The 24,794-nt window shown below is 38.8% G+C and overlaps 1 protein-coding gene across 1 annotated transcript in view; it reads left to right on the forward strand.

The window, feature by feature from the left end:
* Positions 1 to 22,961, forward strand: part of LOC127452519 (glutamate receptor ionotropic, kainate 3-like) — a 221,813-nt gene extending 198,852 nt beyond the window's left edge. The window contains exons 14-16 of the mRNA XM_051718017.1: positions 13,793 to 14,018; positions 14,230 to 14,480; positions 22,159 to 22,961. Coding sequence (XP_051573977.1) covers positions 13,793 to 14,018; positions 14,230 to 14,480; positions 22,159 to 22,587 — 906 coding nt within the window. The 3' untranslated portion in view covers positions 22,588 to 22,961. The remainder of the gene's footprint in view (positions 1 to 13,792; positions 14,019 to 14,229; positions 14,481 to 22,158) is intronic.
* The last annotated feature ends 1,833 nt before the right edge of the window (positions 22,962 to 24,794 follow it).

Here is a 24,794-nt window from a genome sequence, read left to right on the forward strand (position 1 = left end):
CCAAAAGTGTTTGTCTATCATATATAATAAGGCAGACAACATCCAAGACATAAAACCTAAGAACTGTACAAAACAAACAAAAAACTGCAATGTTGTGTCGGAGCTCACAACACAGCAGCCATACTCGGCGCCATCTTGAGTTCGGTATCTATAGACTGTAGACTATATATTCATATTATTAAACCATCATTTGCGCTTAAATGATCACACTGGGACATGTAGCGAACGTGTATCCAGACTTGTGAAGCTAGATACTATACAACAGTATAGTAAAATATAATATTCACTATAGTAATGATGATAATAATAATGTAATATTAATAATAATAATAATAATAATAAATATTGATGAAAGTGTACTACTACTACTACTACTACTACTAATACAAATTAAGAAATATATCACAAAAAAAATTGCAGTTTGAAGGTTTGTTAAAAAATGCAAATGTATGTTAAAAAAAGAATTTATTTGATTAGACACAATTTTGATGATGAAATTAAATTAAACTTTAAAACATGGAATTCTGGAAAAAAAAAAAAAGGATTTGGGAAAAAAAATAAAACAGATTTCAGTAGGGCCCTGCTTAAAAACACATATAAGTAATGCATACTTGAGAAACACTTGAAGGAAACATGCATATATATATATATATATATATATATATATATATATATATATACATACATATACACACACACACACACACACACACACACACGCACACACATACACAGTTGAAGTCGGAAGTTTACATTTATCTTAGCCAAATACATTTAAACTCAGTTTTTCACAATTCCTGACATTTAATCGTAGAAAACATTCCCTGTCTTAGGTCAGTTAGGATCACTATTTTAAGAATGTGAAATGTCAGAATAATAGTAGAGAGAATTATTTATTTCAGCTTTTATTTCTTTCATCACATTCCCAGAGGGTCAGAAGTTTACATACACTTTGTTAGTATTTGGTAGCATTGCCTTAAAATTGTTTAACTTGGGTCAAGTGTTTTGGGTAGCCTTCCACAAGTTTCTCACAATAAGTTGCTGGAATTTTGGCCCATTCCTCCAGACAGAACTGGTGTAACTGAGTCCTTGCTCGCACACGCTTTTTCAGTTCTGCCTACAAATTTTTAGACAAAAATCGGATTGAGGTCAGGGCTTTGTGATGGCCACTCCAATACCTTGACTTTGTTGTCCTTAAGCCATTTTGCCACAACTTTGGAGGTACGCTTGGGGTCATTGTCCATTTGGAAGTCCCATTTGTGACCGAGCTTTAACTTCCTGGCTGATGTCATCAGATGTTGCTTCATTATATCCACATAATTTTCCTTCCTCATGATGCCATCTATTTTGTGTAGTGCACCAGTCCCTCCTGCAGCAAAGCACCCCCAAAACATGATTCTGCTACCCCCATGCTTCACGGTTGGGATGGTGTTCTTCGGCTTGCAAGCCTCACCCTTTTTCCTCCGAACATAATGATGGTCATTATGGCCAAATAGTACAATATTTGTTTCACCAGACCAGAGGACATTTCTCCAAAAATTAAGATCTTTGTCCCCATGTGCACTTGCAAACTGTAGTCTGTTTTTTATGATGGTTTTGGAGCAGTGGCTTCTTCCTTGCTGAGCAGCCTTTCAGATTATGTCGATATAGGGCTCGTTTTACTGTGGATATAGATACTTGTCTACCTGTTTCCTCCAGCATCTTCACAAGATCCGTGTGCTGTTGTTCTGGGATTGATTTGCACTTTTCGCACCAAAATATGTTCATCTCTATGAGACAGAATACGTCTCCTTCCTGAGCAGTATAATGGCTGCGTGGTTCCATGGTGTTTATACATGCAAACTATTGTTTGTACAGATGAACATGGTACCTTCAGGCATTTGGAAATTGCTCCCAAGGATGAACCAGACATGTGGAGGTCCACAATTTCTTGGCTGATTTCTTTTGATTTTCCTATGATGTCAAGCAAAGAGGCACTGAGTTTGAAGGTAGGCCTTAAAGTACGTACACAGGTACACCTCCAATTGGTTCCAGTTAGCCAATTAACCTATCAGAAGCTAATTGGCTAATTGTCTAAAGGCTTGACATAATTTTCTGGAATTTTCTAAGCTGCTTAAAGGCAAAATTAAGTTAGTGTACAGTATGTAATCTTCTGACCCACTGGAATTGTGATATTGTCAATTAAAAGTGAAACAATCTGTCTGTAAACAATTGTTGGAAAAATTACTCGTGTCAGGCACAAAGTAGATGTCCTAAATGACTTGCCAAAACTATAGTTTGCTAATATGAAATCTGTGGAGTGGTTAATAAATGAGTTTTAATGACTTCAACCTAAGTATATGTAAACTTCTGACTTCAACTGTGTGTCTAATATATATATATATAAGTTAACTTTAAATAGGCTAAAGGAGTGTGTTCAATAGCACATTACTATATTGGCATATTTTTGTTGTGGTATCAAAATTGGCATCGAGAACCATGAAATTTCACTGGTATCAGTACCGACTACTATCATAACAACACTATTAATGACTTTTGTGAAGCCGATAATTGTGACACATCATGAGAGATTAAGATTATATTTCTGTTTGTGTTATATTTTACTTGTTATTTCATTCTTGAAGCCTGAAGTAGGGATTTTTCACACCCATGTTGAAAACAGCTGCAGAAGGCTAACACAAGATTTTTGATCGACAGCTTTTGGCAACTTTTCAAAAAAAAGATTCACCTTTTCTATTCTTGAGCTGCACAGAGAAGAAAACAAAATCAATAAAATTCCACAAAAGAATTGTTTAAGCTTTTTCCAGCTAGATGTTAATTCCCACTGTAAAAACACATTCTCCAGCTCTCCCACTGTTCTGCCATGTTTGAAGTGTTCCTTCATAATGATTTATTTTTTATTCCGAAGTTTCAACTTTTTCCTGCAGGGTTTCACTTTTTATTGCTTTGAGTACTTGCACTCAAAAGCTGTAGAGCTGAGCAGAAAAAAAGTAACTGAATTTCCACAAGAAATGTTCAACTGACAGTGACACAAAATCGAGGTGTCCTTAAACCAGTGATTACATATTTATACTTTAATTCATATACTAGGCTACTTCCGTGGTTTCTGCTGATACTGTAATATATATATTTTTTAATATATGCTTCTTTATAACATTATTTCAAAATGTATCTCAGCATTTTTGTTTTATGTTTGAATCTAAAATTGCTATCTTAAATGTATATAAATCCTGTCAAAATTTAAATTATTTATTCTTCAAAAAATGTAATGTATGAATAAGATGACTGTTGTTTTATTTACCTGCAAAGAACACTGTAGTGGGCCTTGTTTCTTTGATTGTCTATCCTCTTTGTCTTCTGAGGTATATGATTGCAGTATCAGAAATGAAGATTACAGAAACAGGTGTCTGCAATTAAAACATCAGGCTGTCACTGCATGAACAAATTCAGTTCCTGCTTTTTAGATGAAAGAGATTTTCTGAAACTTCAGCAGCATGACCTACATGATGGCACCGCGGATGGCCTCAGTGTGGAGTGCTCCTATTGTTTTGTTGTTTTTGTTTGTTTGTCCTATGTTTAGTAATCTTTTTCCAGTCAGTTTTACCAGAGACGAACTGCTGAACATTTGACAGCTTATACCAGACAGTCTTTTCCCGGTTTTTGAATATTCAGACGTTTTGCTAGACATTTTAGTTGGAGGTGCGGCTTTGTTGTTCAGGAGACGCAGGCGAGGAAGACGAGCCGGTGCGCTGGCCAAACTCTGTCGGCAGGGCTTTCGGACAACGCTGCCGAGCATTCATCTTGTGAATCTCCGCTCTCTTCCTAACAAAACGGACGAACTACATCTCCTCACCCACACAAACAAGGACTTTTCAACCTCTGCTGCCTTGTGCTTCACAGAGACCTGGCTGAGTGAAGGCATTCTGGACAGTGCGTTTCATCTGCCGGGCTTCCAGCTGTTCAGAGCGGATCGCATCGCGGAGTTAACGGGGAAAACGAGAGGCGGTGGAACATGCTTTTACATCAGTGAAAGTTGGTGTACAGATGTAACAACGTTAAAGGATGTGCTGTCCTAATTTGGAAGCGCTCTTTATTAACTATAAGCCTTTCTACTTGCCACAGGAGTTTTCTTCGTTTATTCTGGTGAGTGTGTATATCGCGCCAAACACGTGTTTGAATGCGGCACTGAAACAGCTTGCTGATCAAATCACAGACATGGAACAACAATACCCGGACTCAGTTATTATTATTCTTGGGGATTTTAACAAAGCAAATCTCACATGTGAACTGCCCAAATACAAACAGCACATAACATGCCCCACCAGAGACAGGAACATACTGGATCATTGCTACACAACAATAAAGGATGCATATCGCTCTGTCCCTAGAGCAGCTTTGGGACTCTCTGATCACTGTCTGGTTCATCATCTTCCAACCTACAGGCAGAAATTAAAATCAACCAAGCCAGTAGTAAGGACTGTAAAGAGATGGACCAGTGAAGCAGAGCGGGAACTACAAGCCTGCTTCGATTGCATGGATTGGAGTGTTTTTGAGAATGCAGCCACAGACCTGGATGAGCTCACAGATACTGTTCCATTATATATCAGTTTCTGTGAGGATATGTGCATTCCTACTTGGACTTATTTAAAGTTCAACAACGACAAACCGTGGTTTACAGCAGAGCTCAGGCAGCTTCGTCAGGCCAAAGAGGATGCTTACAGGGGTGGGGATAAAGTCTTGTACAATCAGGCCAGGAACACACTGAACAAGGAAATCAGAGTGGCTAAAAGAAGATACTCTCAGAAGTTGAAAAACAAGTTTTCAGCTAATGACCCTGCATCAGTGTGGAGTGGCATGAAACAACTCACAAATTACAGGACTCCTACCCCCAACCCTGTGGTGGACCAACAACTGGCTGACAACCTGAATGTGTTCTACTGCAGATTTGAAAGGCCCAATCTCACACCCCACACCAACTCTGACCTTCACTTCACACAAACACCAACACCCCCTGCAACCCCCCTCCTCCCCCCTCCTGCTACTCAACCTGCACTTAAGATCTGTGAATATGATGTGAGCCGCGTCTTCCAGAAACAAACGAGGAAAGCTTCAGGCCCAGATGGCGTCTCGCCAGCATGTCTTCGATCCTGTGCTAACCAGCTGGCCCCCATCTTCACACAGATCTTCAATAGATCACTGGAGCAGTGTGAAGTCCCATGCTGCTTCAAACGCTCAATCATTATTCCTGTCCCAAAGAAACCAAAAATCACAGGACTTAATGACTACAGACCTGTCGCCCTGACGTCTGTGGTCATGAAATCATTTGAGACACTGGTGTTGGCCCACCTGAAGAACATCACTGGACCCTTTCTAGATCCCCTTCAATTTGCTTATCGAGCAAACAGGTCTGTGGATGATGCAGTCAACATGGGATTGCATCACATCCTGCAACATCTGGACAGACCAGGAACATATGCAAGGATCCTTTTTGTGGACTTCAGTTCAGCTTTCAACACCATCATCCCAGCTATACTCCAGAATAAATTACACCAAGTTTCTGTTCCCATGTCAATCTGTCAGTGGATTACCAGCTTTCTGAAGGACAGGCAGCAGCTTGTGAGACAGGGGAAACTCACTTCCAGCACCTGTACAATCAGCATAGGTGCCCCCCAGAGATGTGTGCTCTTCCCACTACTCTTCTCCCTCTACACCAATGACTGCATCACCAAGGACCCCTCTGTCAAGCTCCTGAAGTTTGCTGATGACACCACTGTCATCGGCCTCATCCGAGATGACGATGAGTCTGCATACAGAAGGGAGGTTGAACAGCTGGCTGTCTGGTGCAGTCAAAACAACCTTGAGCTGAACATGCTCAAAACGGTGGAGATGATTGTGGACTTTAGGAGGAACACCCCAACACTGACTCCCCTCACCATTCTAAACAGCACTGTGGCAGCAGACACTTCCAGAGTGAGGAAAATGGCTGGAAAAATCACTCTGGACCCCACTCACCCTGCCCACTACCTTTTTGAAATGTTGCCTTCTGGCTGACGCTTCAGAGCTCTGAGCACCAGAACCGTCAGGCACAGGAACAGTTTTTTCCCTCAGGCTATCCATCTCATCAACAGTTAAATTGCCCCATTGAGAAATAACTATGTGCAATACACAGTTTAGTCTTTTTTTATATTTATCCAACACATCCAACCTCTTCTGCCATTTTATTCCTCTAAAAAAAAAAACAAAAAAAAAAACATTTGCACTGTACATAACAGATAACAGATTTATTTTAGATTGCACTACGTATGTGTATGTGTGTATGTATGTATGTGTGTGTGTATGTATGTATGTGTATAATATTTTTTATGTTTTATTATTATCTATGTCTTGCTGCTGTTTTTGTATTGTTTTTGTATTGTTGTACACTGGAAGCTGTACAAATTCCTTGTATGTGTAAGCATACTTGGCAATAAAGCTGATTCTGATTCTGATTCTGAGTATTGAAGATGTTAGCAAGGAGACCTGAAACATGAAATGTTAATTTAACATTTTATCAAGAATAATCAAAGAACACGCACACTTGTTCATTATCTTTGGTCACTTTATATGTTTCACGGAATTGAGCCAACAATTATCTGTGATTAGCTATGCTTTCTGACGTGACCTCCTTTAAAAAAGCATGAAATGCCATTTAAACTGAGAGTTAATCGTGATGTTCAAGCTTCATTATTTTAAAACTGTGGAACACACACACACACACATTCTGTTCCACTCCTGAATCAGAACTACAATTTTTGACGTTTTTAAGGAGATTCATATTTGGAATAGCATACTCATCATTCAGTGTTAAATTTTGTTTTTGATTATTTTCTGGTAAAAGAAATACTGTATAAAAATACACCAACTGGTTTTTATATCATTGTGGGGACTTTCCATAGACTTCCATGCATTTTATGGATTTTATACAGATCTAACGATAATTTCTATCCCCTAACCATACCCCTAAACCTAACCCTCACAGAAACCTTTTTGCATTTTTTACATTTTCAAAAAAACATTGTTTAGTATGTTTAATAAGCCATTTCCCTCGTGGGGAATGCTGGCTGGGGCCCACAAGGTAGGTGATCTCAAGTTTTACCATCCTTGTGGGGATATTTGGTTCCCACAATGTAATATAAACATGTATATTTATTTTTTCTCCCCTTTTCTCCCCAATTTGAAATGCCCAATTCCCATTGTGCTCCGAGTCTTCGTGGTGGCGTAGTGGCTCGTCTCAATCCGGGTGGTGGAGGACGAATCTCAGTTGCCTCTGCGTCTGAGACCGTCAGTCCGCACATCTTTGCATCTTTAGCATTGTTGAGTGCATCTGGAGGCTTCATGTTATTCTCACGCATTCACACACAACTCACCTCATGCCCCACTGAGAGCGAGAACCACATTATAGTGCACTGATTCTTGAGATAAGGGACAAAACATGTCTTACATACATAAGTCATCTTTATTTTAAAAATCAAGAAATTCATAACAAAAAAATACTGGAAAAGTTCAATCTAAAGGAAATGTGTAAATGTGCATTTTTTACTTATATTTTCAATAATTTCAATTTTTTGAAATGCATGCTCTATACTTGGAAGAACATGTAACTTAACCTGTCCTCAGCAAGAGGTCACAATGTTAAACTGCTAAACAAAGTGTTTAAAAATGCAACAAATTCATAAATATAAATATCAAATGAAAGGTAGGGATCTGTAAGATATCAAACAATACATTAAGAAAACTTTAAATGATACTTTCCATAAAAAACTGCCTATCAAATTTGTGTCCTCACTTTGCGTCAACTCCGTCAGATTTTTAAAAAAAATCTTGAATAAATCAGAAAATGTCCTGATCAGCTTTAACTTTGAGTACTCCTTTCCCACTCCCTGCTCATGGTGGATGCAACAGTAGGACACGTGGTCTGGTACGTTTGATATTTTTCATATTTTAAACAAACAATATACAAGTCTCTGCGGTCACAGCTTCAACTTTTCAACTCTGTCATTCTCATTATTATAAATTCTGAATCAAATTAAAATAGCACGCTTTTTGATGTGTCTGACAGAGTTGACACAAATGACAGTACGATGCAAGTTATGAAGTGAATAAATGTCAATTTTCAAAAGAAAACAAAAACACATTTTTATAAAAACCTATTCCCTTACATCGTTCGTTAGCTGAGACCTTTGTATACAAATATATCCATCTCAAAATAATTTAGTATTAAAAAGATTTAAAGATTTTAAACATGTTTTGTCCATTATCTCAAGAATCAGTGAGCAATGGGTCATGTGACGCCATGCAAGAAGCAGACGTGTGAACGACGAGTTCTGCACACTTTGCTAAATTTTTAATTATTCTCATGTTATAATCTGGTGAAATTCAATACACCCAGTTACACATTTGCTCTTTGAGGTAAAACATGGCAAAGAAGTCAAAATCATCGGGCTCTGGAGACATTAAAAGACACTTACGTGTTCAGGATGAAAGCCCCGACAGGCCTACAGACCGGGGACTCGATTTCGATGGCGCAAAGGGAGAAGAGATCCAGCGTCAGTCCAACATATCGGTGTTGCTGACGAAGGTTCTTGCTGACTTGGAGGATCTCGCTGTAATACGTTGATCGATTATGGCGATGGAAATAAAATTCTCTGAGTTAGATACAAGAGAATCGATTATTTGGAGTCTTCGGAGATGGAATTATCCGCTAATCCGCCTGTGACCAAAGTTGATCTGGAACGTATTCTTGAAAAGCTTGAAGATCTTGAGAATAGAAGCAGCAGGAATAACATCAGATTTGTTGGAATTCCTGAGCATGAGGAGGGCAGAGATATGGTGAAATTCCTAGAAGAGCTCTTCCCAAGTCTGCTCGACATAACAGGCCACAAGCTGGAAATCGAGCAAGCTCACAGAGTCCCTGCTCGGAGATCTGCTGAGGGAGAAAGGCCCCGATCGATCCTGGCCAAATTTCTGAGGTCATCCGATAAAGATCTCGTGTTGCGCCAGGCAAGGAGCAAAGAAAAGCTTTCTTGGAGGAATCATAATATTTTCTTGTTCCCGGACTTTGCGAGTTCGACAAGAGAGAAACTTGATCGGTTTAGGGAATACAAGAAACTCTTGCATCAGAGTAAGATCACTTTTGCAATGATGTTCCCGGCCAAACTGAGAATAGAAATGAAGGACGGTCGCAAAGTCTTTACATGTCCCAATCAGGCAATGTCTTTTATAGAATCATTGGATGTTTCTCATGTGAGTGGGTGTACTCACTGTACTTACTCTGGCTTTTGAGGAAGCTGGGCGTCATTTTGGTTTCTTTTTGCGCTGGCTCTGCATAGTGGCTGGAGTTTGTTTTGTGAATAACACTTTCCTTAAAGAAGCTTTTGCATTGACAGAAGATTACTTTTGCATGGAAGTTCCTGGCCAGTTTGAGAGTGGACACTACGGATGACCGCAAAATATCTACATGCTCACACAAAGGATGTCTTTTATAAAGTTGACGGATTGAGTAAGTCATGGTATATACTTTTATGCGGCCTCTGAATGAATTGACTTGACCATCCGGGGAACCGGGATGTCGGTTTTGTTTCTTTTTGTGTTGGCTCCACCTAGCGGCTGGAGCTTGTTCCGTTTACGGGACACTGGAATGATTACGTCATCCGCTGAACTCATAATGGCTGGCTCACTGAACATTCGTTTGTCTATCCGTGAAACTGAATGGTATATCAGCTGATTTTTTTTTGTGGAGGATCACACCTTTAAAACAGTTCTGTGAATTAATCTACATGTTCTTTGTGTTCATTCTTCCTTTTAGCTGGGGTTTATTTTACAAAGTATTTTCTGTTATGTAATTTTGCTTCACAAATTTGTGAGGCAAAATTGTGCAATCCGATGGCAAATTTGTCGTGGGGGCTCGTGGGCATTTATGGACCTTTTGAGTTTAGAAGGATTGTCGCTGGTTGGCGCTCTCGTGCACGGGATTAATGTGCACGTTTTTCTTTTTTCTGTTTGTTTTGTTCAGGGGGAAGTTCAGGGTTTGTTTGTTTTACTAATGGGGAATGTGGTCTGTATAATTTTGCTTTTGACACACAGTTTATTTTTTTTATTATATCAATATGTCAGTTGTTAATATGAGTGTACTCTCTCTCTCCACATGGAATGTGAATGGGTTGGGACATCCAATAAAAAGAAGGAAGGTTATTTCTTTTCTTAAACGTAAGAAAAAGAAAAAAGAAATCATATAGTTGGCGCCTTAATGTGTCCCTTTTGCAAAATGCTGAATTCCAACTAATGTTAAAGACTGAAATCAGTGTTTATATGGAGACCAACTGGTCCTCAGTATCCACTGTGGGCATGGCTTGGGAGGCACTTAAGGCGGTTCTTAGTGTTAAAATCGGCCTGGAAGATGACGTGTGTCTGTATTGGCTCCACATACGTTGAGGAGGATGGTTCGAGTGGCCAAAAATTCTCCAAGGATCACAGCTGGAGAATTGCAGAAATTAGTTGGGTCTTGGGGTCAGAAAGTCTCCAAAACTACAATTGGACATCACCTACATCACCAAAAGTTGTTTGGGAGGGTTTCAAGAAAAAAGCCTCTGTTCTCATCCAAGAACAAACTCAAGCATCTTCAGTTTGACAGACACTGCTAAAACTTCAAATGGGACAAGGTTCTATGGTCTGATAGAATAAAAATAGAGCTTTTTGTCAGCAAACACCAGAGATGGGTTTGGCGCACACAGAGAGGTAGCCATATGGAAAAGTACCTCATGCCCAGAGTTAAATATGGTGGTGGATCTTTAATGTTGTGGGGCTGTTTTTATGCCAGAGGTCCTGGACATCTTGTTCGGATACATGGCATCATGGACTCTATCAAATGCCAACAGATAAAAAATCAAAACCTGACTGCCTCTACCAGAAAGCTTAAAATGGACCATGGTTGGATCTTATAGCAGGACAATGATCCAAAACAATGAACACTGAAATGGTTCACTGACCACAAAATCAAGGTACTGCCATGGCCATCCCAGTCCCCTGACCTGAACCCCATAGAAAATGTGTGGGGTCAACTGAAGAGGAGAGTCCACCAGCGTGCTCCTCAGAATTTGATGGATCTGGAGAGATTATGTATGGAGGAATGGTCTCTGATCTCTTGCCATGAGTTCTCCAACCTCATTAGGCATTGTAAATGAAGACTGAGAGCTGTTATCTTGGCAAAGGCAGGTTGCACAAAGTACTGGATAAAAGGGTGCCAATAATTGTGCCACACATATATTTGACAAAGATATTTGTTTTTTGATAAAACTTGTGTTGTGTTTGCAATTGTTTAATATCCATTGGAGGATAGATTTTTGTGAATATTTTGAATGAAAGATCAAAAGGATATACAATGAAGACATATTTTTTTCACAGCCTTCTTTGCCCATATTTACCAAGAGTGCCAGTATTTTGGCCACAACTGTAAGTAGGTCTATTACTAAAATTGTTGCGTTAAATGCTAAGGGAGTCAGTCCAAAAACATGAGGAAAAAAAAAAAAAAAAACTTTTTTCCAACTGCCTTTAACTCAAGTATTAAAGATATCTTCATATCCTTTTAGATTCTGTTTCTTTACAAACTTTCCTCCTGGTATATTCATATGTAAGGCCCTATATGGTTAAATCCTAAAGATATGGGGCTCTCAGAGTTGCTTAATCCATAAATTGTTGAAGTACATATAATGTTGAAACTTTATTTAAATTTTATTTAGTAGTCAGAAATGTGATTTTCGAGAGTCCAAAAATACACTATTAATAAGAATAAGTGACACCTGTGGCTCTTCAGTTAGTGCAATATCTATTTGTTTTAGTTCAGAAATGTACCTCTGCAAAGATCTGTTATGCATTAAGGTGTTCAAGCACCAAAGGTTCTGAAACTCTATTGCAATTCTACTGATTTTCTTATTAGACTTTGTTTTCTGACCTGCAAGTGAAGGTGTCTTGGTGTCAGAGTCAGAGTTGGTGAAGAAATCCTAAACAGGCTCAGATGGTCCAAGTATGCTATTCCATTTTGAACATGTCTACTACCGCATTCTGTACAGTAGAAAAAACACTGCTGTGGTAAAAAAACAGATTAGAACTGCAATAATCCCATGCATAGAGTGACTGTTTCATCTAGGAAGTGTCAGCTGTATCACTTGAGTTGCTTATTCATTCTTGTGCAGTCCAGTGTTGAAGCCAATTCCCAGCCACTTTCAATTATATTTAGAGACACCAGGGAAAATAACGTTTGAAGGGGGTGGCAGAATAACAGGTGTTCAAGGTTAAGAGAACAGTGGCAACACCAGCATGCCGTAGTGTGAAGCTGGGAGTCTCACCGTAATGGAGCCAAGACTCAGGAGGAAATAAATGTCCTTTATGACAAAGTTTGAGGATGTTGCGCAAATGTGTGTGGACTGGACCTAGTGTATTTTCTACTGTTCTTAAAGGAATATCCCAGGTTCAATACAAGTTAAGCTCAATCAACGGCATCTGTGACATAATGTTGATTACCGCAACCGACATGAGCATTTTATGAGCAAAAATTGCTGTTACAGTAAGGCACTTACAGTGGAAGTGAATGAGGCCAGTTCATAAATGTTAAAATACAAACAGTCTCTAAAGTAAAGCCACAAGACGTAAACATTATATTGGTTAACATGATTTTAGTGTGATAAAATCATTATATCCGGTACCAGGATTTCAGGGTTTCATTGTCATGACTTCACATTTAATATTGGATATGTCATATGATTTTACACGGATAAGGTTTGTATGTGATTTTATCACACTAAAGTCAAGTTAACAAGTTTAATGTTTACATTTTGTGGCTGTACTTTTGAAACAGTGTGTATTTTGTGTAGTATTTTGGCTGGCCCCGCCCACTTCCATTGTAGGCGCATAACTGTAATTGTAATCTTTTTTTTTTCTTTTATAAATGAGGGGTGTGTTAAAATATTATTTGTGGCAATCAACATTATGCCGCAAATGCTGCTGACAAAGCTTAACTTGTATTGAATGCAGATCATGATGCTTTAAAAAAATGCTTTATAAATGCATCTTATTCAGTACATACATATATGGGAGAATGTTCCAGGGAAATATTGGAAAAACATTATCTAAATAATATAATACAGGGCCCTGATTGCATCATCTTTTGCAGTTCCAGGATCCAGAACTATTTTGTAATTTGCACATACACAACATGCATTTGATTTAACAAAATTAAATGTAATTTTTATTATTATTATTATTATTATTATTATTATTATATTATTATTTATCAGTTTATGTAGTATACAGTATGTTTATTTTGGGCATTTTAAGATCTTTTTCAGAATTAAATGTCAAAATTGCAACATTTCAGTTACCAGTCTTGATTTTTTTACTACTACACCACATCACCCTTTTAATGTCATTTTGACTTTATAAAACAAACAAAAAATTGTTTGACAAGCACAGCTTTTTCTCCTCTGCATTTTATTGGACAAAAATCCAGCTAAGTCTGTGAGTGCAAGACAAGTCATCACTATTTTTGGTCCAATTTTCCTGAAAGATAAAGACTACATTTTAAATGTGTATATCTCCTAAAAGAACATTTTGTCAACTTTTAAGAGTACACATGCTTTTTTTATTGTTCATTTAGCCTCCAAGCTAATAGACAGACAAAAACCCACAAAATTTAAATTTCTTTAAATTCTACATTGTATACATATTTATGTTATTATTGTAGGATGCTTTACTTTTTCAGAAATCACGCGTGTCTACGTTTGAGAAGATGTGGGCTTTCATGAGCAGCAGACAGAGCACATCATTTGTCAAGTCCATTGAAGATGGCATTCAGAGAGTGTTGAAGTCTGACTACGCTCTGCTCATGGAGTCAACTACTATTGAGTATGTGACTCGCAGGAACTGCAATCTCACACAGGTCGGAGGCATTATCGACAGCAAAGGTTACGGCATCGGCACCCCCAAAGGTAAAACCAGCAATAAAACCAGCTGAATGATATATAGATAAATGGATGAAAACAACTGCAAGGAATACAGGAAAATGAAGTGTTATAAATAGATTTATTTTTTTTATGAAATATATAGCCCTTTAAATGAAAAACAAACTCAAACACTGTTTAACCACAGTAGATGAATTTCCAATAAAGATGTTCATCTTTTAATGTATTTGTTTTGCAGGTTCCCCGTACAGGGATAAAATCACAATCGCTATACTCGGCATCTTGGAGGATGGTCGTCTTCACATACTCAAAGAAAAGTGGTGGAGCGACAGCAGCTGCCTGGAGGACGAGCGGTATGAGACGGGTCCAATGGGCATCCAGAACCTGGGTGGCATCTTCATCGTGCTGGCATCTGGTCTGGTGCTCTCAGTGTTTGTGGCTATAGGAGAATTCATCTACAAACTCCGGAAGAATGCAGAACGTGAACAGGTGAGACTAATAGGAGGGAGAAATGAAAAAAGAACACATATTAGTGGTGTCTGTAAGGAAACACATCACTATTACTTTGCACAAATCCCTAAATGTCCCACACTCTTTTTGTTACATGCATTACTGATAGCTCAAATTATGTGGCTTGTTGAGGAGAGGTGTGCTATTACATTTCTAAGTTAGTCTTACAGTTACACATTTTATCTTTAGAGAAATTAAACAGGTTAATAGACTAACATTAATGGAGGGACCGAGCCAAAAGATCACAGAGACTTGGAAGTGAGCTCTTTTTACTTGTGCCAGAAAGCAACCACCTAGCAAGGAACTGCATAGCAACCACCCAGAACACCCTAGCAGCCATCTTATAATGCCATAATAACCATCCATAATACCCAAGCAAAAACCTACCACCCACCAAGAACACCCTATGAAGCACTTAGCAACCACTCAGAATGCCCTAGCAACCACATTGCTATGCCATAGCAACCACATACCAACCACCCAGAAAAGACTGAATACACTGGTATCTGCTTAGCAACTACCCAGAACATCCAAGCAACCTCCTTGCCATTCCATTTGCAACTACCGAGAACACCCTAGCAACTACCTAGGAATCTCCCAGAACACCAGAGTGACCACCTAGTAATGCCTTATCAACCACCCAGAACACACTAACCACCAACTTGCAATGCTCTAACAACCATCAATAACACCCTAGAAACCATCAAAATCACCCAAGCAATCATCATGCAATGACCTAACAACCACCCAGAACACCCTAACAACCACCTTGCAATGCTCTAACAACCACCAATAACACCCTAGCAACAAAATAGCAACCTCCCAAAACACCCTAGCAACCACCTTACAATGCCCTAACAACCAACCAAGAACACCCTAGCAACCACCAAGAACACCCTATCAACTGCTTAGCAACCTCCAAGAAAGCCCTAGCAACCAACTTGCAATTTCCTAGCAACCATCTAACAACCACCCAGAAAACCCTGGCAACTGCTTAGTAACCACCCAAAACACCCTAGCAACTGCCAAGCAATCACCCTAGTGACCACCTAGCAATTTCCTTGCAACGACCACCTAGAACACTCTCATAACTGCCTAGCAATGCCCTGAACATCCTAAAAATTACCTAGCAATGCCCTAGCAACCATTAACCAACCACCTACAACAACCTAGCAACTACCTAGCATCCACCCAAAAAATCCTAGAAACCATTTAGCAACCACCAGAACACCCTAACAACCACCTAGCAATGCCCTAATAACCACCCATAACACCCTAGCAACTGCATAGCAACAACCCGAAACACCTTATTGACCACCAAGCAATGCCCTAGCAGCTATTTACCAACCACCCAGAACACAATAGCAACCACCCAGAACACCATATCAACTGCTTAGCAACCACTCAGAATGAGCTAGCAACCACCTTGCAATACCTTAGAAACCACCTCCAACCAGCCAGTAAATCCTGGCAACTGCTTAGCAACTACCCAGACCACGCTAGCAACCACCTTGCTATTCTTTTAGCATCCACACTGAACATCCTAGCAATTGTTAAGCAATCGCCCAGAACACCCTAGTGACCACCTACCAATACCCTAGCAACAATCCACCAACCACCCAGAACACCCTAGTGACCACCTAGCGATGCCCTAGCAACCATCCACCAACCACCCAGAACACCCTAACAACTTCCTAGTAACCACTCAGAAAACTCTAGCACCCGATTAGCAACCAACCAGAACACCCTAATAACCAACTTGTGATGTTCTAATAACCACAAATAACACCCTAGCAATCACATAGCAACCACACAAAACACCCTAGCAACCACATAGCAACCACCTTGCAGTGCCCTAGAAACCACCAACCACCCACCCAGAAAACACTTGTAACTGCTCAGCAACTAACCAGAACACCTTAGCACCTAGCAACCACCTAATAACTACCTAGAACACCCTTGCAACTGCTGAGCAACCACCCAGAAAGAGTTAGCCGCTACCTTGCAATACCCTAGAAACCACCTACCAACCACCAAGAAAACACTGACAACAGCTTAGCAACCACCCAGAACACCCTAGCAACCACCTTGCAATTCCTTTAGCATCCGCACAGAACACCCTAGCAGTTGTCAAGCAAACGGACAAAACACACTAGTGACCACACAGAACACCCTAATAACCAACTTGCAATGCTCTAATTCAAAAAAATAACACCCTAGCAATCACAGAGCAACCCCCCAAAACACCCTAGCAACCACATAGTAACCACACAGAACACCCTATCAACCACTTAGCAACCACCCAGAATGCTCTAGCAAACACCAACCTTCCTCCCAGAAAACCCTTGTAACCACTCAGCAACCAACCAGAACAACTTAGCAACCACCTTGCAGTGCCCTAGCAACCATCTACCAACTACCTAGAATACCCTTGTAACTGTTTAGCAACCACCCAGAAAGAGCTAGCCACTACACTGCAATACCCTAGAAACCACCTACCAACCACCAAGAAAACTCTGGCAACTGCTTAGCAACCACCCAGAACACCCTAGCAACCACCTTGCCATTCCTTTAGCATCCACACAGAACACCCTAGCAGTTGTCAAGCAATTGGACAAAACACACTAGTGACCACATAGCAATACCCTAGCAACCATCCACCAACCACCCAGAACACCCGTATAACCAACTTGCAATGCACAAATAACCACAAATAACACCCTAGCAATCACATAGCAACCCCCCAAAACACCCTAGCAACCACATAGTAACCACACAGAACACCCTATCAACCACTTAGCAACCACCCAGAAAACTCTGGCAACCACTCAGCAACCACCTTGCAGTGCCCTAGCAACCATCTACCAACTACCTAGAATACCACTGTAACTGCTTAGCAACCACCCAGAAAGAGCTAGCCACTACACTGCAATACCCTAGAAACCACCTACCAACCACCAAGAAAACTCTGGCAACTGCTTAGCAACCACCCTGAACACCCTAGCAGTTGTCAAGCAATTGGACTAGTGACCACCTAGCAATATCCTAGCAACCATTCACCAACCACCCATAACATACTAACAACTGCCTAGCAACCTCTCAGAAAACCCAAGCACCCGATTAGCAACCACCCAGAGCACCCTAACAACCACCTAGCAATACTCTAATAACCACCAATAACACACTAGCAACCACATGGCAACTACCCAAAACACCCTAGCAACCACCCAGAACACCCTAGCAACCACCTTGCAATGCCCTAGCAACCATCGTGAAAGATTGTCAGGTGTGCCGTGGAAAATTATAAAATTCCACAAAACAAATAAATGCATGAAAAAAATAAAGATTTCAGGGATCCAAACTCCTCACCTTTTGGAGAAATTCGCCGTTTTGAAACCATAATCGGTCACTTTTGTGATTGTGAAGAGCAATAATTAATGTGCAAAAGTGACTGATATTTATACGTGTTAAGGGTCTTTCACATGACTCGTGTCAGCGCTGCAGAATACATTGAAGTTTATGAATTGACGTCACTTTACACCAAAGTGTTTTTCACACACACGTTTTTGCTTCTCCAGTAATGTCTTTGAGAGTACTAAGCAACAAGAAATATTTAAAAACTGTCCAAATTTGTGGAGACATTGAATGTCTCATAATTTCTTTTAATTAAATATTACCTTATCGTTTACGAATATCAGAGACCCCAGTTATTGAACTAATTTAAATTCACCAAGAAAACGCTTAGACCTAAACATAAACGAGTCATTTTATTACTTTCTGCTATCAAAGAACTGTAAGCTTTTTTTCTCTCTTCCAACTACATGTTTTCAATGTTTATTGTGCACACCTCCCGCTTTTTTACATGGCAAGCTCGTAAAATCGCCCCTCTGTGATGCTTTCTGCAACTTTTGTCATGTGGAGCGCAATGCGGCGCTTGACACTGGCATTGAACGGAGCGTTGACGCCGCGACTCAACTCATGTTATACTGAAGTCAGTAGATTTGTAGCCATGCAAGTTTTAATAAAGGAGAAGGTAAGGACATTACTGAAACTCACTATTATTAGACTATTATTGTTGTCTTTTTGGATGAAAAATAATGCTCAGACTGAAGGAAAACTATAGATCTGCTTTGTTCTTTTAATGCTTAAACACTATAAATTCTCTTGGTAGATTTCAGTCATGAACGACTCAAAATGATTCACTGACTCACTCATAGCACATAAGACGCTCATCTGTCGCCACCTAGTGACATTTCCAGAAGGGGTCACTGAACTAATCAGTTAATAAAATTGAACAAATGTGTGAAACAGAAGCAAGCCTCAGCAAAATACTCTTTATTTTGCAGCTAATTCTACACAATTGTAAACTTGAATCAATAAAATAGCTGGAATTGGTGCTTTTAGCTTATTCTTTAAAGAAAATATCCTCAGAAAAAATGTTCGTGGACCAGTGTCTTACCAGTCTTACCTTTTTCGCCCCTCATGAGTTTGCATCCCTGTAATTTGTTGTGGCATTGCAAGAACAAATCTACAAATTAGAAAAGAAGCAAATTAGTTGTTTTTTCATTAACCATTTAGCGCTCTTGCTGCCTGTGTCCCCAACCAGAACACCTTAGCAACCACATTGCAGTGCCCTAGCAACCATCTACCAACGACCTAGTACACCCTTACAACCAGGCAGCATTGAATTTTGCATGGGCAAGCATGACTCAAAAAAACTGGTTGTCTTTGAATATTGTCAGTAATTGTCTTTCAAATGCTGATTTTCTTTTCTTTCTTTTTTTTTTTTTTTTTTTTCAGAAATTTAAGAGAAAATTCTAAGTATGAATAAACCAAACAGACACTTCCAGTAGCATTACACATGCAGAATCACATATTGTAGACATGTGCAATGAAGACATTCAGCAGGCAGAGTAAAGCTGAAACACATTCACACCTGATAATATCACAGATTGATCTGCTGGTTGAGTGAGAGATGAAGAACTGATCAAACATCAACAAGCACAGCAAGCAAACCACAAAATCACTTCCTTCTTATGTAGACAAATTTCACAGCGGAGATGCCACTGCAGGAGGCTGACATTTAAACCACTTTCATCATGTGTGAGTGTAAATCCTTGCTCAAGAATGAGAAGATTTTTATCACACATCTCACCTCAAAATGAACTTTATTCTGTACTGAACTGAAAAAAAATAAATAATAATAATAATAATAATATTGTGACTGAAATTGCAGTTGCAATGGAAAGAAACTTCACAGTTTGCATTTGTATCAGCGATTTAGATTAAGCTATGACATCATTTTGCATGTGAATGAGAAGAGAATTTTTTTTTAAAACATTCAACATTTTAAAATATTCAAACATTAAGTTCAGGAACAAAAAGACAGTCGACACATTGATATTTGAAAATTAGAAATAAGAAAATGAAAAGATAAATGTAAGCCAGTTAAGGGGGTTGGGGGTTCACAAAGAATGAACTGCACCAACTGATAGTGTAATTTATTTGCATGCACTGTGTTGTTTAAACACGACCACAAAATCTTTGCTGTATGCAGTTTGCACTGCTAAATTCCCAATCTTGTAGAGCAGAGACCGTAATAGTGCTGGCTTTTGTGAATATGGAGCAATCTATAAAAGCCAGATTTATGTAGAAATCAGCCATGTTTCCACTGTAAAGAATGACTATGATAAAAACTCATGTTGGAGCACTATACCTGCACAGATTGACCTGGGGCCCGTTCTTCGTGCGCCGCTTAATACATCTAAGATTATATGACGTATTCTTTTCCATGATAATTCCTCTCTAGCTAATTCTGTTCTGTAAACGCATGAGCGGATTTGATGAGTATATCTGGATTGAGATGTCTGAGATAATTGCGCTTTTCTGTGTTTTCTGAAGGGCACATGTATCGATACTCGAAATCATGATCAGCAATGCAATGTCTGGCACAACAGACCAATGTAATGATGTCATAAATTTTAATAAATATATGAATATGATATAAATCATTGTATGCAATTATGTCTTGATATACACTTTTATATAAGAGATTTGTTATTAGTATGTATATAACATGGTAAATATATACATAAAAATATATAGGCCTGTATCAGCCTGGTCTCATGTAATTGATGTGAACATGAAAACATTTTTGGAATTCAAAACTGACGTGCTGTATATCAAGTTTGGCTGCAGGTTTCCAGTGAAGTGTCCAGCCGGGGCTCCAAAAGCAAGTAAAATAGTGTCATATTGATGCGGGTTTAAAGTGAATTTGAGATATATATATATATTTTTTAAAAACATACCTTCCAAATCCTAAAACTTGTACCTGAACTAAAATATAAAATATAATAAAATATAAATGAGACATTTAAATAAGACATCCTTACCAAATCAACGCCTAAACAAATGTTTTAAAATGCAGAAGCGAAATGAAAAAGCAAATTTTTTGAAGCAACCACATAATTTTGTGGCACTTATATGACTCTGTAATGTCACGTGTCAGCTTGAGTTCATGGCTGGTCTTGATCTGTGGTACTCAAACTCATAGTCCACCATTCTATCAGGTGAGCTACCATGCAAGCTGTATGTGTTGGAATAAGTGTATATAATTTATGTAGGTGAGTCTATAATAAAAGCATTAAAATGTATTGTTTTTCAAAAGATTTCAAAAGAGTAAAAGTGTGTGGAAATCATAAAATAGCAGGTTCTGAGTAATAGAGAGAAAAATAAGTAAATAATGCGTCTCTTCTGTGTTTAGATTTTGAGTAGAGGGTATCTGATTTCATGACTGCATACATGGATCATTACTTCAGTTAATGTTAAGCCCGGCCAAACAGAAAGTAATTTTAAAAAAGAAAACATAGCCAATAAAGAGAAAAGGCATTATAAAAACAGTGTTGGATAGTAATGGATTAAATGTAATTTGGATTATGTAATTTTATACTAAAAATCATTTATCTGTTATAAGATTACATTTCATTTTAAAATATATGTGATTAGATTACAGTTAATTTTCATGGATTGCAAGATTAGATTATTTATTACATTACAAATTAGTCAACGGCAATATCTAGTGTGTAATTTATTGATTATGCTCCTAAAAGAGTGATCTAATCCAGAGACTGAAATATGTGCGACAAGGATATTCAGGCTACATGTCCATATAAAATGAAAAAATACATGCATTTTATCTTTGTCTTCCATCTTGAGAAACATAGTGTTTCATTTTTCATGACCCTCAAGTAAATTTCTTGTTTTAGATTCATCAAAAAAAAAAAAAAAAAAAAAAAACAACACAATGAGTAATCCAAAAGTAATCTAAAAGTAATCAGATTATGTGACCTATATGTGTAACCTTAAAGATTACATTACTGTTTACAATTTTAGTTTTGTAATTTGTGATCAGTACCGAATTACATTTCAGAAGTAATCTGCCCAACACTGCTTGACTGTAGTTTAACTACTTTAAACTATAGTTTATAATTTAAAATAGCTTCCCCAACACTGCAAAGGAAGCGTTTTTTTTTTTTTAGGGAGAAGCGCTGGCACTCTAACAAAACAGCTTCCTCATCTACCAGACGTGAATGTACTTACTTCCTCTTTTGTCTTTGTCCTTCCCCACCCCACCATGTGTCTTTTTTTCCATCAAGAGGTCTTTCTGCAGTGCGGTGATGGAAGAGATCAGACTGTCGTTCACGTGCAAGAGACGAGTGAAACACAAGCCCCACCCCCAGCCGTCGGCCATGGCGAAGACGGACGCAGTGATCAACATGCACTCCTTCAACGACCGTCGCCTGCCCGGAAAGGACAACATGAGTTGCAGCACCGCAATGACGCCCGTATTTCCATGACTTGCCTGGGCGATGGCCACCTGAGGCACGTTCCTGGCGCCGTGCCAGAGAGCAGGGACTACGGCTCCGAAATGATCACGGCATTCACCATCAACCGTAGAGACATCCGACACCAAATGGCCAGTCAGAACGGTGGCAGTAGCAACAAACCAGGTAGTGACCACATCCTCAAACCAATGTATCCCACCATGCCATTGCGAGAGGGTGGCCGATCAGTATCCTTCCTGTGAGAGCGGCAGCCACGTCTCCGAAACAAATCGGCGCCTGAGTCTGATGTTTACAAACGGCACTCTGACGCAAAGCTCACAATCTGAAACGTGGAACTTGAAAGAGCCCCCAGTACAATGAAAATCTAGGTTTCTCATTGGAACAAATTGAAAATGTGGAATAGAGGCTTTTTTGAAGCACGGCAATAAATGAAACTACAGACAGACACAAAGGGGAGTATTTTTCTTAGAGTGTCATTTATAGCACATCAAATTCATTTTCAAGAGTTCTGACGATTCATGTTTTGATTTTGTCAAACGCTGTGAGCGTTTGCAGTGTTTCATTGGAGGCGATGTACATTACAGATGTGTGTCGAACCGTAGAAGTTTAGTTTAGTGTGCTGTTCTACAGCAGCCAATGTGACCTGCTAGAATATTAGAAAACGCTTAAATTCCTGCAGAGAACATAGCGCCTTCCTATGTTCATGGAAATGCACAAATATTCTATAAATAAATAAAATTAAATGAACTAGGTTGATTTTGTTCAAGCCACCTAAATAAATTGTGGTTCAAACAGATTTTTTTTTTTTTTTTTCCTCAAACGAATAACAATTCTGTACACCCTGCAAAGTAATTTCATAGTGCTTACGGGCAAGACTTAGAGACATTTTGATTTATTTGCGCTTCATACTTTGCCAGCAGATGTTTTTAACACAGCGAAATGTAATGGTAGTGATGGATAAACACAACAGTTGCCAAAGATGTGTTGTCCAAATGGATTTAGACACTTGAAAAGCAGCTTTCCCTGCAAACAAGAGAGCGAATGACACATTGACTCTGCTGTGTCTGTTAAATGAGTTATTCCTGAGAATCACAGGGCTCATATCAAGAATATTCACTTGTATACAGAGGATATATGTATTCAGAGGATTCTGAACAACAAGTTTGCCATATGGTGACAAGCTAACACAAAGGAAATAAGTAGTTTTAAGACATACGTGAGCTAGAAAGTTTCTTGCCATGTATTTATTCCGCTATGATTGCAATGGTTTTGCAGTCTGAATCAGTAAAGCCCCATCTGTAAACTTGTTTAAAGTATAGAATTTATAAGTGGTGTGGCCTTCATCTCAACATGAAATGTGAATTATATATTTTTTAAATCTTTTGCGTTGTTGTTAAAGGGATAGTTCACCCAAAAAACATTTTATTTACTCACCCTCCTGGCATCCCAGATGTGTATGACTTTCTTTCTTCTGCAGAACACAAGAATTTTAAAAGAATATTTCAGCTCTGTAGGTCCGTACGATGCAAGTTAATGGGTGCCAAAATTTTGAAGCTTCAAAATCCACATAAGGGTAACATAAAAGTAATCCATATGACTCCGGTGGTTAAATCCATGTGTTCAGACAAGATTTGATAGGTGTTGGTGAGAAACAGATCAATATTTAAGCCATTTATTAATCATAAATTCTCCTCTCTGCCCAGTAGGGGGTGATATGCATGGAGAATGTGAATCACCAAAAACAGAAGAAGGAGAAAGGGAAAGTGAAGGAAAAAGCATGTTAATATTGATCTGTTTCTCACCCACACCTATATTATCACGTCAGAAAATATGGATTTAACCACCAGAGTCGTCTGGGGTACTTTTATGTTGCCCTTATGTGGATTTTGGAGCTTCCAAATTTTGGCACCCATTCACTTGCATTGTATGGACCTACAGAACTGAGATATTCTTCTAAAAATCTTCATTTGTGTTCTGCAGAAGAAATAAAGTCATACACACCTGGGATGGCATGAGGGTGAGTAATTTTAATTTTTTTCATTTTTGCGTGAGCTATACCTTTAAGAGTTCCGTTAGAGAGTTGTCAAGTCAATGAAATGAGCTCTTCCTGTATTACCACCAACAAACACAATATCTTTTTCGTAAAATAATAGTTCACCCCAAAGTCATCATTTACTCACCCTCATGTTATTCTAAACTGTTTGTTTTTTTTCATACTAAAAAAGTGGTTGGTGATTTATACTGCAAAACTACAAAAAGGCCAGAACAGACACTAAAAAAGTACCATAAAAGTAATTCTTGTGACTCTTGTGCTATATTCCAAGTCCTCTAAACCCATATGACAGCTTTGTGTGAGAAACTGATTGAAATTTAAGGCATTACTCACCAAAAATCTTCCCATTAACTGCAGTTCTTAAATCTTATTTGTCAATAGTACGATACAGCCAAA

This window comes from Myxocyprinus asiaticus, chromosome 15 (genome assembly GCF_019703515.2).
Source record: "Myxocyprinus asiaticus isolate MX2 ecotype Aquarium Trade chromosome 15, UBuf_Myxa_2, whole genome shotgun sequence".
Classification (NCBI taxonomy): Eukaryota; Metazoa; Chordata; class Actinopteri; order Cypriniformes; family Catostomidae; genus Myxocyprinus; species Myxocyprinus asiaticus.